The sequence below is a fragment of the Phyllostomus discolor genome, chromosome 6 (assembly GCF_004126475.2).
Source record: "Phyllostomus discolor isolate MPI-MPIP mPhyDis1 chromosome 6, mPhyDis1.pri.v3, whole genome shotgun sequence".
In the NCBI taxonomy this organism is placed as follows: domain Eukaryota; kingdom Metazoa; phylum Chordata; class Mammalia; order Chiroptera; family Phyllostomidae; genus Phyllostomus; species Phyllostomus discolor.
Window position 1 is genome coordinate 23074868 of NC_040908.2, and position 13284 is coordinate 23088151.

Here is a 13284-nt window from a genome sequence, read left to right on the forward strand (position 1 = left end):
GCTATGAATAATTTTAATAGAATAAATCTAATATTCTTAAGAGAATAATTCAACTTATTCTGATGAGTAATGGGATCCTTATATGTTATGACACCTCACTAAAGGATTCTAGTAAAGTATTATCAACAAACATGGTCATAGGAGTGGGGAGACTCTGGGTTCTGGAAAACAAGTTTAGCCTGAACACCAAAGAATACAGATATCTACAACTAGATAGAATATAAACACTTAGAATACTGGTACCAGACATTTATTTTCCCATGGTCATTTCTTAGTGGTAGACTTTTACTTTCAAATTCTGTAAGCCAGAGGTAACAACTTATATCATCTAAAATTCACAAAATAAACAATTTGTGGCCATCATCAATCATTAAAAAACTAAACAACTGTAATGGTTATGTCTACAAGATTGTAAGCAAGTGGTTTTGATGACTCCTGAGGAAAAAGAGGACAGGTGTCTAGATTTTAGCAGGAGATAGAATCTCTACTCTTTTCCACCCTATGCCATATTCCAGCTTAAAATTTTTTTTACAAAAACAGTGCTTTTAGATTCTACCAAGAGCTCCTTTCTATGAAGGGTAATTCTAGAAGAAGGAAGGGGACATCTAGTGGAGGCATGCAGCAGAAGAAAGTAAAAGGGAATGACAAGAACAAATGTATTAATTACCCTTACTGTTGTTTCTCAGATTCTTTTTTTAAGGAAAGATTGAATAACAACACAAGAGCAGACATTAGAAGACCTGAGTTCTGTTCTTCATGAAATGCAATATGGCACATAAAGGTCCAAGTCACCCTGAATTCTTGAGCAGGCTCCTAGTTCATTTCCTAATTTCAATTCTTTCAATTGCCTTTCCAACTGAAAATTTCTATAATAATATAACACTGGAAACTGCAGCCCAGCCCACTGCAGATTTTACCGGAATGGACAGTTTCAACAATAACAACAGAAAGAAGTCAGGTATGAAAAGAGAGGGAGAGAGGCACAAAAATGTGATTAGATGCTTCTATCTTAGGTCTCTTCAAGTCTAGAAATTATCATGTACAGCAGATATTTGTCCTCCTTCTCTTTCAATAAACTTTATTTTATTACAGAATTTTTATGAGAACTGCATACATAAAGGAAAGGCTACACAGTATAATGGCTTGCAAGCATGTCTTTAGTCACAGAATTCCAATTTTGATTGCACTACTTATTAGCTGTGTGACCTTTGACAAACTACCTACTTTCTCTAAGCTAGTTTCCTCATTGTAACATGTGGATAATACCTATTTCAAAGGGTTGTTTTAAGAATTAAATATCATGTGCAAAATGCTTTCGAATGGGTATGCACATAGTAAGCACTAAATAAGTGGTACCTAGTATTATCATTTGAAGATAGCTAATATCAAGAAAGAAAAAGGACTGGTAATCCAAGCTCTAATCACATAGTTTTATTCTTGAGGATAAATTTGTAGAATGGCAAGCACTTCTAAGAACCCATGTGTAAATTAATAGATGATTTTATGATTAGTTTTCTGGTTAAAATGCAATACGTATAAGATTAATAAAATTTAATTATCAATATATACATAATTATGTATTAATGATCAGAATATTCTAAACACACAGAAAAGTACAAGGACAGCCTAACAATACTATATTCACCATCTACACAGGAAAGCAGTATTTTATAACACTTCTGCCTTTTTTATTAAAGAAATAAAATATTATAGGTATAACTGATCTTCTGGAGAATGCAAAATTGTACCATTTTACATCCCCACCAGAAAAGTATGAGGATCCCAATTTTTCCACATCCTCACCAACACTTACTTTTCTTTAAAAAAACAAAACAAAACTTCTGGCTGTCTTAGTGGGTGTGAACTGGTACTTCACAATGGTTTTGTTTTGTATTTCACTAATGACTAATGATGGTAAGCATCCTACACGTGCTTACTGCTATTTCCATGTCATCTTTGGAGAAATTCCTACTCAAATGCTTTGCCTTTTAAGGCAAAATTGAAATGTCTTTTATAAGAGTTCTTTATCTTTACATACACTGAATTCTAGATCCTTATCAGATACATAATTCATAAACATTTCTCCCATTCTGTGTGCTGCCTTGTCACTTTTGACAGTGTCCTTCAAAGTACAAGTTTTTAATTTTAAGCCCAAATTATCTATTTTTTCTTATGCAGCTCATGCTTTTGGTGTCATATGCCTAAGAACCCTTTGCAAAAGCCAAGGTCATGAAGATTTAGCCATGCTTTCTTCTAAGAGTTTTATAATTTTAGCTCCTACTTTAGGTCTTTGATCCATTTTGCGTTTATGTTTGTATATGGTATGAGTTCAACTTCATTCTTTTGCACGTCTCAATTTTATAATGTCTTTTTTGAACAAAATTTTTAAACTTTTAATCTCTTTATAAAGGATTGCAATTTCTATTTGTTCTTTAAGAAACTCTTCCTACCTCAAAGTCATAAATATGATCTATATTTTCTTCTGAACTTATAAAAAGTTTCCTTTTCAGTTTTAGATTTCAAATTTATTGATAACTTTTTTGAGTATGATATGAACTAAGGAGGAAATTTGTTCCCTCCATATGGAACACTATAGTTCTTCCCCCTCATATGTACATTGTAATCTATAGGCAGTATTTCTATTCTTTTGGTGTTTTTCCTAAATGTTTTCAAAGTTAAATATAGTTTGTTGTCTTTAATTTTTCTAAATTTCAAAGAAAGTTTAACATTGTTCAGTTTTTCTGTCTTTCTGAATACAAGCCCTTTACACACTATATATTTTATTACACTACATAAACACAAAGAATTAAAGTTTGGATTTTAAAATATTCAGTAATTTATCAAAATTACCAACATACTTCTCAACATTAGTTATTGTATTCCTTGAGTTCCCTGAGTACTCTCCTTCTTGCTAAAGAATGTCATTTAATACTTCTTGTAATAAGGACCTACAGGTAAGAAAATCTCATGGTCGGCATATGTCTGTTTTTATTTGTTTCTCACTTTTTTCCTCTGATTTGTTAAACTGAGGTATACATGAAGTCCACAATTTGGTGCATTTTTACATAATTATGCAACGTATTTGGGTAATCATCACCCAGATAAGGAAACAGAAATCATGCACCACAAGAACCATTATTCTAACCTTTATTCCCAAAGATCTGTTTACATGTTTTAGGGCCTTCTCCAAGTGCAATTACAGATTTTGAGTCTTCTTACTTCATGCAACATTATGTTGCCTTTTAAAAAGATCAGTAGTTCATTCTTTTTCACTGCCATATAGCATTTCACTATGTGAATATATCACAGACTATCCACCATAAATAATAAACCTGTTACAAACATTCTTGAACATGTCTTTTGGTAAACATAGGCATTAATTTTGGGGGGGGGGGTATATGACCAAGAGTGACTGCTGAATCACAGGGTACATTATATTCTTAGCTTTAGTAGACATGCCAACCAGTTTTCCAAAATAGCTGTACCAATTTATGCCCTCTCCACCAGCAATGGAGAGTTCCAGCTGCTCCATGGTTTTAAATTACATTTCCTTGATGAATAACGATGTTGAACACCTTTTATTCTTTTAGGAAGTACTTGTTCAGGTCTCCTGTCTAATTTTGGAAAAATCTAAGTTGCCTGTCTTTTAGTTATTGATTAGTAAGAGTTCTTTACATACTCTGGATATAAGTCCTTCACTGGTTATATATATTACAAATACTGTCTTCCAGTCTATAGCTTGCCCTTTCACTCTCTTAATTTTGTCCCTTGATGAACAGGTGTCCTTACATTTAATGTAGTCTAGTTTATTCATCTTTTATGGTTAGTGTTTTTGTGTCCTGTTTAAGAAATATTTACTGCCCAGGCTGGCGTGGTGCAGTGGATTGAGTGCTGGCCTGTGAAACAAAGGGTCGCTAGTTTGATTCCCAGTCAGGGCACATGCCTGGGTTGTGGGCAAAGTCCCCAGTTGGGGGCATATAAGAGGCAACCATACATTGATGTTTCTCTTTCTGTCTTTCTCCCTCCCTTCCCCTCTCTCTACAAATAAATGAATAAAATCTTTAAAAAAAGTATTTGCTTATTCCAAGGTCATGAAAATCTCACTTGCTTCTGCAGGCTTTATTAATCTTTGTACTCACTCTTTTAAAAATTTTATTTGTCAATTACAGTTTACATTCAATATTATTTTGTACTGGTTTCAGGTGCACAGCATAATGGTTAGACAATCATGTACTTTACCAAGTGGTCCCCCAATATTTCAAGTACCTGCCAGGCGCTGAACACAGTTATGTACTTCTCTTGAATAAAAGATTAGGTGTGCTGAAAATACTATTCTGCCTTAGTACTTTGGAGATATCACTCAACTGATCAACAGCCTCTTGTTAAAACTTCCTGCCATATTCCACAGCTTTACTACAATATTTCTGGTTGTGGGTTTATTTTATATATGCTGTCCAATATCTGGAATTCATTTTTAATCTGGAAATTTGTCTTCATTTCTGGAGAATTCTTGGTTTTCATCTTGATGAAAGTTGCTTTCATCATTCTTTGTCTGCAACACCTATTACATGTATATTGAAGCCTTTCAATGTGTCCTCTATGATTTTTTAATATATTTTATTGATTATGCTATTACAGTTGTCCCATTTCCCCCTTCACTCCCCTCCACCCTGCACACCCCCTCCCACCCACATCCCCCCCTTTACTTCATGTCCATGTGTCATAAGTTCTTTAGCTTCTACATTTCCCATACTATTCTTGCCCTCCCCGTCTATTTTCTCCCTACCATCTATGCTACTTACTTTCCATAACTTTTCCCCCTCTCTCCTCCTCCCACTTCCCTGTTGCTAACCCTCCATGTGATCTCCATTTCTGTGGCTCTGTTCCTGTCCTGGTTGTTTGCTTAGTTTCTTTTGGTTTTTGTTTTAGGTGTGGTTGTTAATAATTGTGAGTTTGCTGTTATTTTACTATACATGTTTTTTCAATCCTCTTTTTCTTAGATAAGTCCCTTTAACATTTCATAAAATAAGGGCTTGGTGATGATGAACTCCTTTAACTCGACCTTATCTGAAAAGCACTTTATCTGCCCTTCCATTCTAAATGAAAGCTTTGCTGGATAGAGCCATCTTGGATGTAGGTCCTTGCTTTTCATGACTTAGAATACTTCTTTCCAGCCCCTTCTTGCCTGCAAGGCCTCTTTTGAGAAATCAGCTGACAGTATGATGAGAACTCCTTTGTAGGTGACTGTCTCCTTATCTTTTGCTGCTTCTAGGATTCTCTCCCTTATTTTTACCTTGGCTAATGTAATTATGATGTGCCTTGGTGTGTTCCTCTTTGGGTCCAACTTCTTTGGGAATCTCTGAGCTTCCTGGACTTCCTGGAAGTGTATTTCCTTTGCCAGATTGGGGAAGTTCTCCTTTATTATTTGTTCAAATAACTTTTCCACTTGTTGCTCTTCCTCTCCTCCCTCTGGTACCCCTATAATTCAGATGTTGGAACGTTTAAAGATGTCCTGGAGGTTCCTAAGCCTCTCCTCATTTTTTTGAATTATTTCTTCATTCTGTTCTGGTTGTTCTGTTTCTTTCTTCCTTCTGGTCCATTTCATTGATGTGAGGCCCAGCTTTCATTCCATCACTATTGGTTCCCTGTGCATTTTTCTTCATTTCACTTATTGTAGCCTTCATTTTTTCATCTAATTTGCAACCAAAATCAACCAATTCTGTGAGCATCCTGATCACCAGTGCTTTGAACTGTGCATCTGATAGGTTGGCTATCTCTCGGTCATACAAAAGTACTGGTTGCGGACCTTGCAATTCTGTTTGAGCCATCTTTTTTTTCTTTCCTTTAGTCTTGTTGTGCCTGTTACATGAGGGGCGGAGCCTTAGGTGTTCACTAGGGCAGGGCACCCCAGTCGCTGGGTTGTGACGTTGTATGTGGGGGCGGGTCCAAGAGGGAAAAATGGCACTTGCTCCGTTCTCTGTCGGACCTCCGTCCCTTCTGTTCCTTCCCCCGAGCAAATTGGGTCCTCTGGTGCCAATTCCCAAGTGGGTGGGCTTATGCATGCTGTGGGACTTTCCAAGGACCTCTCCTGTGAGGCTGGGAGTCTTGCCCGGCACCTCAACCCCCACAGGTGTTTTCAATCAGTGCCCCAAGGCTCTATTTCCCAGCGCTGGGACCCTGGGTTGCATGCAGTACCTTGCTTCACAATTGCCGCCTTGCTGGGTCTGCCAGTTTCCACCCCTCAGCCGGGGTCTGCCAGCTGCCACTTGCATGCCCAGGGTCCACCCGCTGCGGTCTTGTGTGCCCTGGATGCTTTATGCACCCGGTCCCAATGCTCTTTGTGCTCTGTGCCACGACCGTGCCCGGCTGCCTGACTCCACCCTTCTTCCTACTGGTCTGGTTGTTATTCTGTTTCTAAATTGTTGTTCTCCCTGTTTTGGTTGTGGAGGCATAGTGTGTCCACCTATGCCTCCATCTTGGCCGGAAGTCCTATGATTCTTAACTCGTCTGTCATATCCTTATCTTGGTCTCTCTGTGTCACATTCTCAGTGAGTTCCTCAATTCTATCTTCCAATTCACTAATTTTACCCTTGAACTAGGTCTGGTAAATGTTATACTACTACTACATAATGAGTTTGTATTGCATTGCTTGCATATTTAATTCCCACCATCTTTTGATACATACTTTTCCTTGTTTCCTTCCTGCCTGCTCTGTTTCACAATGTCTTCTTTATAAGTAAATCATAGTCTTTCACTTATCTATTTGAGCACCCTAAATTTCCTTTAAACTCTTTGTAATCTGTTGTACAAAATTAATTTCAACTGGGATGAATTTATTTTGTAATTGTTGATTTTGTGAGATGTCATTGTAAGCATTTGAATTTATTCTGTGTTTTATAATTTTGTATTATAGACTTCTTAGGGAGAGGCTTTAAATTTTTGGTTTCCTTTTTCTCTCTCTTATTCCTGTATGATCGATCACTCATCCAGACCAGAACCTGCTCTGAAAATGACTTTTTAATCTCAGGCTCTCTGATCATAGTGGCTTCATATTGTTTGAGACACTGTTGAGTTTTAGGGCACATTTGTTGTAAGGTAGTATTTTTGTCTCCCCCCCTCAAGTCCACAACTTTCTATAAGTCCTCACAGGCAGGTTTGGTAGACTTCCCCAGCATCCTGTTACATTCTAGGTTTTGGAGTAAGAAATCTTGCCCACTTTCATGGAACACATTTAGTCCTCATTATCCTTAAGAGCTCAACGTCTAGCTACCAGAGCTCACTACCTTGAAGGTCTATTCAATTTCTAAGCTTGTTTTTGAGTCTAGTTACATATATTCTTGTTTTAAAAAATGTTTTATGACTTATGTTTGAACCAAGACTGGAGGGGCTGTAGTAAAGCTTAAATTTATCATACTATTTTGCCTGAAAATCTTTTTTTATGCTTTCTAAACTCAACCCTTTGTTATAATAAAAGATACAGATTTTAGAGTAAGAACAAAAGCAAGAGCTAGAAATCTCAGAAGGACAATCAATGCTAACTTTTTAAGACTGATGCATATATTTCAGCATTTGAAATATCCAAAGAGAGAGCAACCGTTTTTCTAACCCCATGATATCTGAATCACCTAGGCCCTGGACTTCATTTTCCTACTCATTTCACTCCTCTTATTCTAAACAATATGTGCTTATTGTATATTGAGTAGCTTTCTTAAGTGAAGATGGTTAGCTAAATACTTCAGGTAGGTTATTTTATTTAATTGTCACAGAAACCCAGAGTCTTATTATTATCCTTATTTTACAAATATAGATATGGAGGTTGAGATATTTGAAATAAACTGCCCATGGTCACATAGAACTAATAAGTAGCAGAGTTTAGACTAGAACACAGACAGTTTGACCTCATATCCAAGTTCTACAGCCTCTTCATAGACAGGTCATTCACTGATTTGTCTGAGCCTTGCTATGTTAAAATAAACAATTGAGTGTCAGCTGTAAATGCCTCCTGTCAATGAGATCTGCTTTTTTTTAAATAATGGACACGAGAATACTTTTCCTGGATTTTCATAAGAGAAATGATCTGAAAGGGCAATAAAGTAGAGTAGGCAGCAGTTAATATTAACTATGACTTTAGCTGCAAACAAGAATTAAGATTCCAATTTTAATGCAAAGCAGGGTTTTTGTTCAGATTTATTTTGGTGGGTAAAGTACTTACCTCTGCTAAATCTTCAAAGCAGCTTCCTACTAGTGGGTGGGGACTGCCTTCATCTGTCATTTCTACAGTATCTTCTATGTGGCCCAGTAACTTCACACTAAGTTCATGTATATCTACTATACGACTAAATATATTTTCTACATCCTGTTGGGAAGAAAAACACACTAATTCAATTAGGTTGTATAACAAAAAACAAGTTTGAGCCAATTAAGTCATTTTATAATCACAAAATTTAACAACTTAGAAATTTAAGTGAAAGATAATATAAAAATCCCTTTGCAATAATGTATAATTTGCAAATACTTTTCTCTAGGTCAGTGTTTCTCAAACTTTTTGGTCTCAGGACACATACACACTCTTAAAAACTACTGAAGACTCCAAAGGGATTTTGTTTGTAATTATATTTATTAAGGTTTACCATATTAGATATTAAAACCAAAAATTTAAAACATTTATTTAAAAATAACAATATCACTTTTATGAAAAGTAACTGTAGTTTTCCAAAATAACTCAAAAATGTAATGAAAAGAATGGCACTGTTTTATGTTTTTGCAAATCTTTAATATCTAGCTTAACAGACGATAGCTGGATTTTCATTCATTGTCTTGGTCAAAGCATATGGAGAAAATCTAGCTTTATACAGATGTGTAGTTGGGGAAAAAAGGAGTATTTTAATAGCCTATTCAAATAATTATGGATCTCCTTTTCTTTTTCTGTAGAGTTTCTTTATAGAGATCTAAGTCATATACCATAAAATGTACCCTTTTAAAGGGAACTTCAATGGTTTTCATGTACTCACAGAGCTGTTCAATCATCACCACCATGAAATTCCAGAACATCTTCATCACCCCCCACAAAAAAGCCTGTATCCATTAGCAGAGCTCTCCATTCTTCTCTCCCCATAAGTCAATGATAACTACTAATCTGGACATATCATGTCAATGGAATAAATAGCTTTCTATGGCATTACTTGAAAATTCAACTAGCAGTTTCTTAAAGGTTAGTTACAATGTGGAATCTGAAAACACATCCGATTCTACACTGTTATCAAAATCCATTGGCCTGCCCTGCCCGGGTGGCTCAGTTGGTTGGAGCAATACTGTACACCAAAAGGTTATGGGTTCATTTCCAGGTCGGGGCACATACTTAGGTTGCAGGTTCAATCCCTGGTTGGGTCGCATACAGGAGGCAATGTATCGATGTCTCTCTCTTGAGTGCGTGCTTGGTCTCTCTCTCTCTCTCTCTCTCTCTCTCTCTCTCTCAAAGCATTAAACATATCCTCAGGAGAGGATTAAAAAAAAAAATCCATTGGCATATTTTCAACTTTGAATGTCTGAATAGATCTTTTACCCATGTGTGATTTTGTAGCATTATAAATTTGGTCACTTGGAAAATATTGAGTTCTGTAGATCTTCCAAATGTTAACACATTTAACACATATTCACTATATATAATATTAAAAGACCAAATCCATTAGTATCATCACAGATTATAGGAGTGGATACAAATTTTCCAAAACTCTAACTTTGCTTGAGAGTTCAAATTTTATCACTGTTACCAAATACTGCCAGTTATTTTCCTTGAAGTTACAGGTATACTTCATTCATTTTCCCCTTAACTTCATTCATTTTTGAAAAATGTCAGCCAAATATGCTTCTAAATAACCACAGTTAGTCGAGCATTCCTTCGGGTGAAAGTAGTGTTTCATAAAACAGGTGTCTAGTTCCGTTTGTTACTCAATCATACAGTACTTTTCCTCAAGCACCAACCATACTTTGGTATGCAGAAGTGCTTTATGCGACTTCCTATCTGCCTCAGCTCTTCTCTAACTTCAGCTTTCTCAAGGCGTGCCATGCTTTTGTTCTATCAGTAATGACAAAGCAGCCGTATGAATCCATATAATACCCCTTTGCTTCATGTATTCATTCTATTCTTCTATTCTCTTATTTTTATTACAAATAAACATGCATACAAGATACTCAATATAACACTTTGTAACTTCCACTAGATTTTCTGTAGGTTAGATTCCCAGATAAAGACTTTAGTTATAAGATTTTTATTTAAAACATCTACGGATTATTTCCCTAAAAAGAATCCACTGGTTTACCCTCCCCTTGGTAGTGTATGGGAATTACAGTTTTGCCAAACCCTTACAACCCTGAATATCGTCAATCTTAACTTTTAGAAAAATGCTTAGATAATTGAAAAGCAAGTACTAATTTGCATTTACACAATTACTATTTTTTTAATTTATTATCTTCATCAGTGACTATCTCTTTTTTGTCAAATCAGCTTTGGGGCATGATTAATACCTAGTAATATAACACCAATTTTAAACATACTTTTTGATGAGATTTTATGGTACTCACTCAACCTATGACTATAATCAAGATACAAAACCCTTTCCTTACTACAAGAAGATTCTTTGTGCCCCATCCCTTTTAATCACCACTACTGCCCCAGGAAACCAGTGACCTGCTTTCTGTCACTATAGACAAGAACTGTCTTTCCTATAATGTTAAACAAAGAAAATCTTAAGTAGTCTTTTGTGCCTAGTTGTTGATTTTTTGCTTATGTTTTTGAGATGAATCCATACTGTTGCATATATAACTACATCATTCCTCTTTAATGCTGAGTAGTATTCCATTGGACATATCACAATTTGTACATCTATTCACCTATTGATGGATATTTGAATTATTTCCAGTTTGAAACTATTACAAACAAGCTGCTATGAACATTCATGAACAAGTTTTATATGGATATGTTTTCATTTCTTCTGGGTAAAAACACAGGATTAGAATTTCTAGGCAGTAAGGCTAATTTATGTTTAATGTGATAAAAATTGACAAACTCTTTTCCACAGTGTTTACACTGGATTACATTCTCACAAGCAATGTGGGAATTTTATATTCCCATAAGCAATTGTTCCACATTCTTTCTGACATTTGGTATTGTCAGTCTTTAATTTTCACCTTTCTAATGAGTGTACAGTAGTATCTCATTGCAGTCTCATTTTGCATTTCTCTGATAACTTCTGAGGCTGAGCATCTTTTGATGTTCTTTTTGGTCATTGTTATATCTTCTTTTATAAAATGTTCAATTTTTTGCCCACTTAAAAATATCAGGCTGCCCTAGCTGGTGTGACTCAGTGGACTGAGTGCCCGCGTGTGAACCAAAAGGTCTCTGGTTCGATTGCCAGACAGAGCACATGCCTGGGTTGTGGGCCAGGTCCCCAGTTGGGGGAGCAGTGCAACAGGCAACTGTTCGATGTATCTCTTGCACATCAATGTTTCTCTCCCTCTCTATCTCCCTCCTTTCTCCTCTTTCTAAAAAGAGTAAATAAATAAAATCTCTTTTAAAAAGTCAGGCTATTTTTTAAATTATTGAATTGTAAAAGTTTTTATATATTCTGGATACAAGTCCTTTGTTAGATATACATATTTCAAATAGGTTCTACCAATCTATGGCTTACCTTAGACAATGTCTTTAAGAACAAAAGGTTTTCATATTAATAAAGTCTAAAATTCATTAATCTTTAATTTTACAATTCTTGATTTTTGTGTCCTAAGAGATCTTTGCTTATCCTTAAGTCTTTTCTTTTTTAAACAACTTTATTAAAATGTAACTTACATATCACGCAATTCATCCATTCAAATGATTCAGTGGTTTGTACTACATATTTATAGATTTGTACAACTCATAACCTCCTTTGTTTCTCAATGTTAACTCGCTGCCATAACTTGTGCCCCAGGCTCAGCTTCTGGTGACCACTCCGTCTCCATCAGCCCCCCAGGGTCATGCGGCTGCAGCTCTAGGGATTACTAGAATTCGGCTCCTGCTCTCACTCAGCATTCCCTAGGACCCCATTAGATTGGTTTGATTACTACTGTAAGATCAATAACCTTTCTCTAATTTTTAATGCTATTGGCTCCTCCTTTGTGCTCCCCAAAATACAGTTTCCATACTTCCATTATGGTAATTACCACACTGTACTGCAATTTAATTTTAAGTTTATATCTCTGTCTTGACCAGATTAAACTTGAGGGAAGAAATTTTTCTTAATAATCTTTGAATTCCCATTGCTAACTATGGTACCTAACAATACAGGCAGCACTGATGAAGTGTCAGTTGAAATGACTCAAATGAGTTAAATTAAACAAACAAACAAAATCTGCTTAAATAAGAGGTTTTAGTCTTTGGAGTGCTGTATATGGAAGATTTTGTGAATTCATTTGCACTTATACAATCAGTTTAATTTAGCTTTTGTCTTTTAATTTCTGTTGTAATTTATTGACATGGCTGTAGCAACTTTATTTGTGATCACAGTCACCTGAATTAAATCCCACAACTTAAAAAAATTGATGAATTAGCAGTCATGAGCTATACAAATTCACATTTCATTGGTCACGTAAAATCAACAACACATGCAATGATATATATATATATATATATATATATATATATATATGTACACATGATACTTACATTAGCTGAAAACAATTTTGAGTTGGAGACAAAGGGTTCTCTAAAAACTTTTATAATTAAATTTAGTTCCCTTATGTATTGTCGAATTTCTGCCATAAATGCCTTTACCAAATCATAGTAAGTTTGCTCTCCTGAGGTGGAAGGTTCTTCATCAGTTAACGATAATATATTTATATCTTCTACATCTTGATGAAACATATCCATCAATACCTACACAAAGATATTTAACAAAGCATAATAAAATATGAATCTACAGTCAAATATGAATCTAGAGTCAAAATATGAATCTAGGGTGCTTTGAAGTTAAGCACCCTAAGCTATTCTTTGAAGATGATTCGTAAATGACAAAAAGCAAACACGATGATCTCTTCTTGGACACACTGCCAGCATCCCACCACAGCTTCTCTAGGAGAATTTAACAGCTGGTGTCACTACCTGACTCCTCCAAGTTATCTGTCAATACTAGTATCTATCTGTCTCTCTGTCTCTCTGGTCAACCTATTACTTTTAATGTTTCCAACTCCTGTCTTAGATTTCACTCTGATTTAGTTTTCCCATTTCATACCCTTGCCATCACCCCTTCA

General features: G+C 35.6%; 1 protein-coding gene across 2 annotated transcripts in view; it reads right to left on the reverse strand.

The window, feature by feature from the left end:
- Positions 1 to 13284, reverse strand: part of SOS1 (SOS Ras/Rac guanine nucleotide exchange factor 1) — a 114109-nt gene that overhangs the window by 54997 nt on the left and 45828 nt on the right. For both annotated transcript variants that reach the window (XM_028515233.2, XM_028515232.2), the window contains exons 5-6: positions 12701 to 12910; positions 8213 to 8356 (exon numbers count right to left, since the gene is read on the reverse strand). In XM_028515233.2, coding sequence (XP_028371034.1) covers positions 8213 to 8356; positions 12701 to 12910 — 354 coding nt within the window. The remainder of the gene's footprint in view (positions 1 to 8212; positions 8357 to 12700; positions 12911 to 13284) is intronic.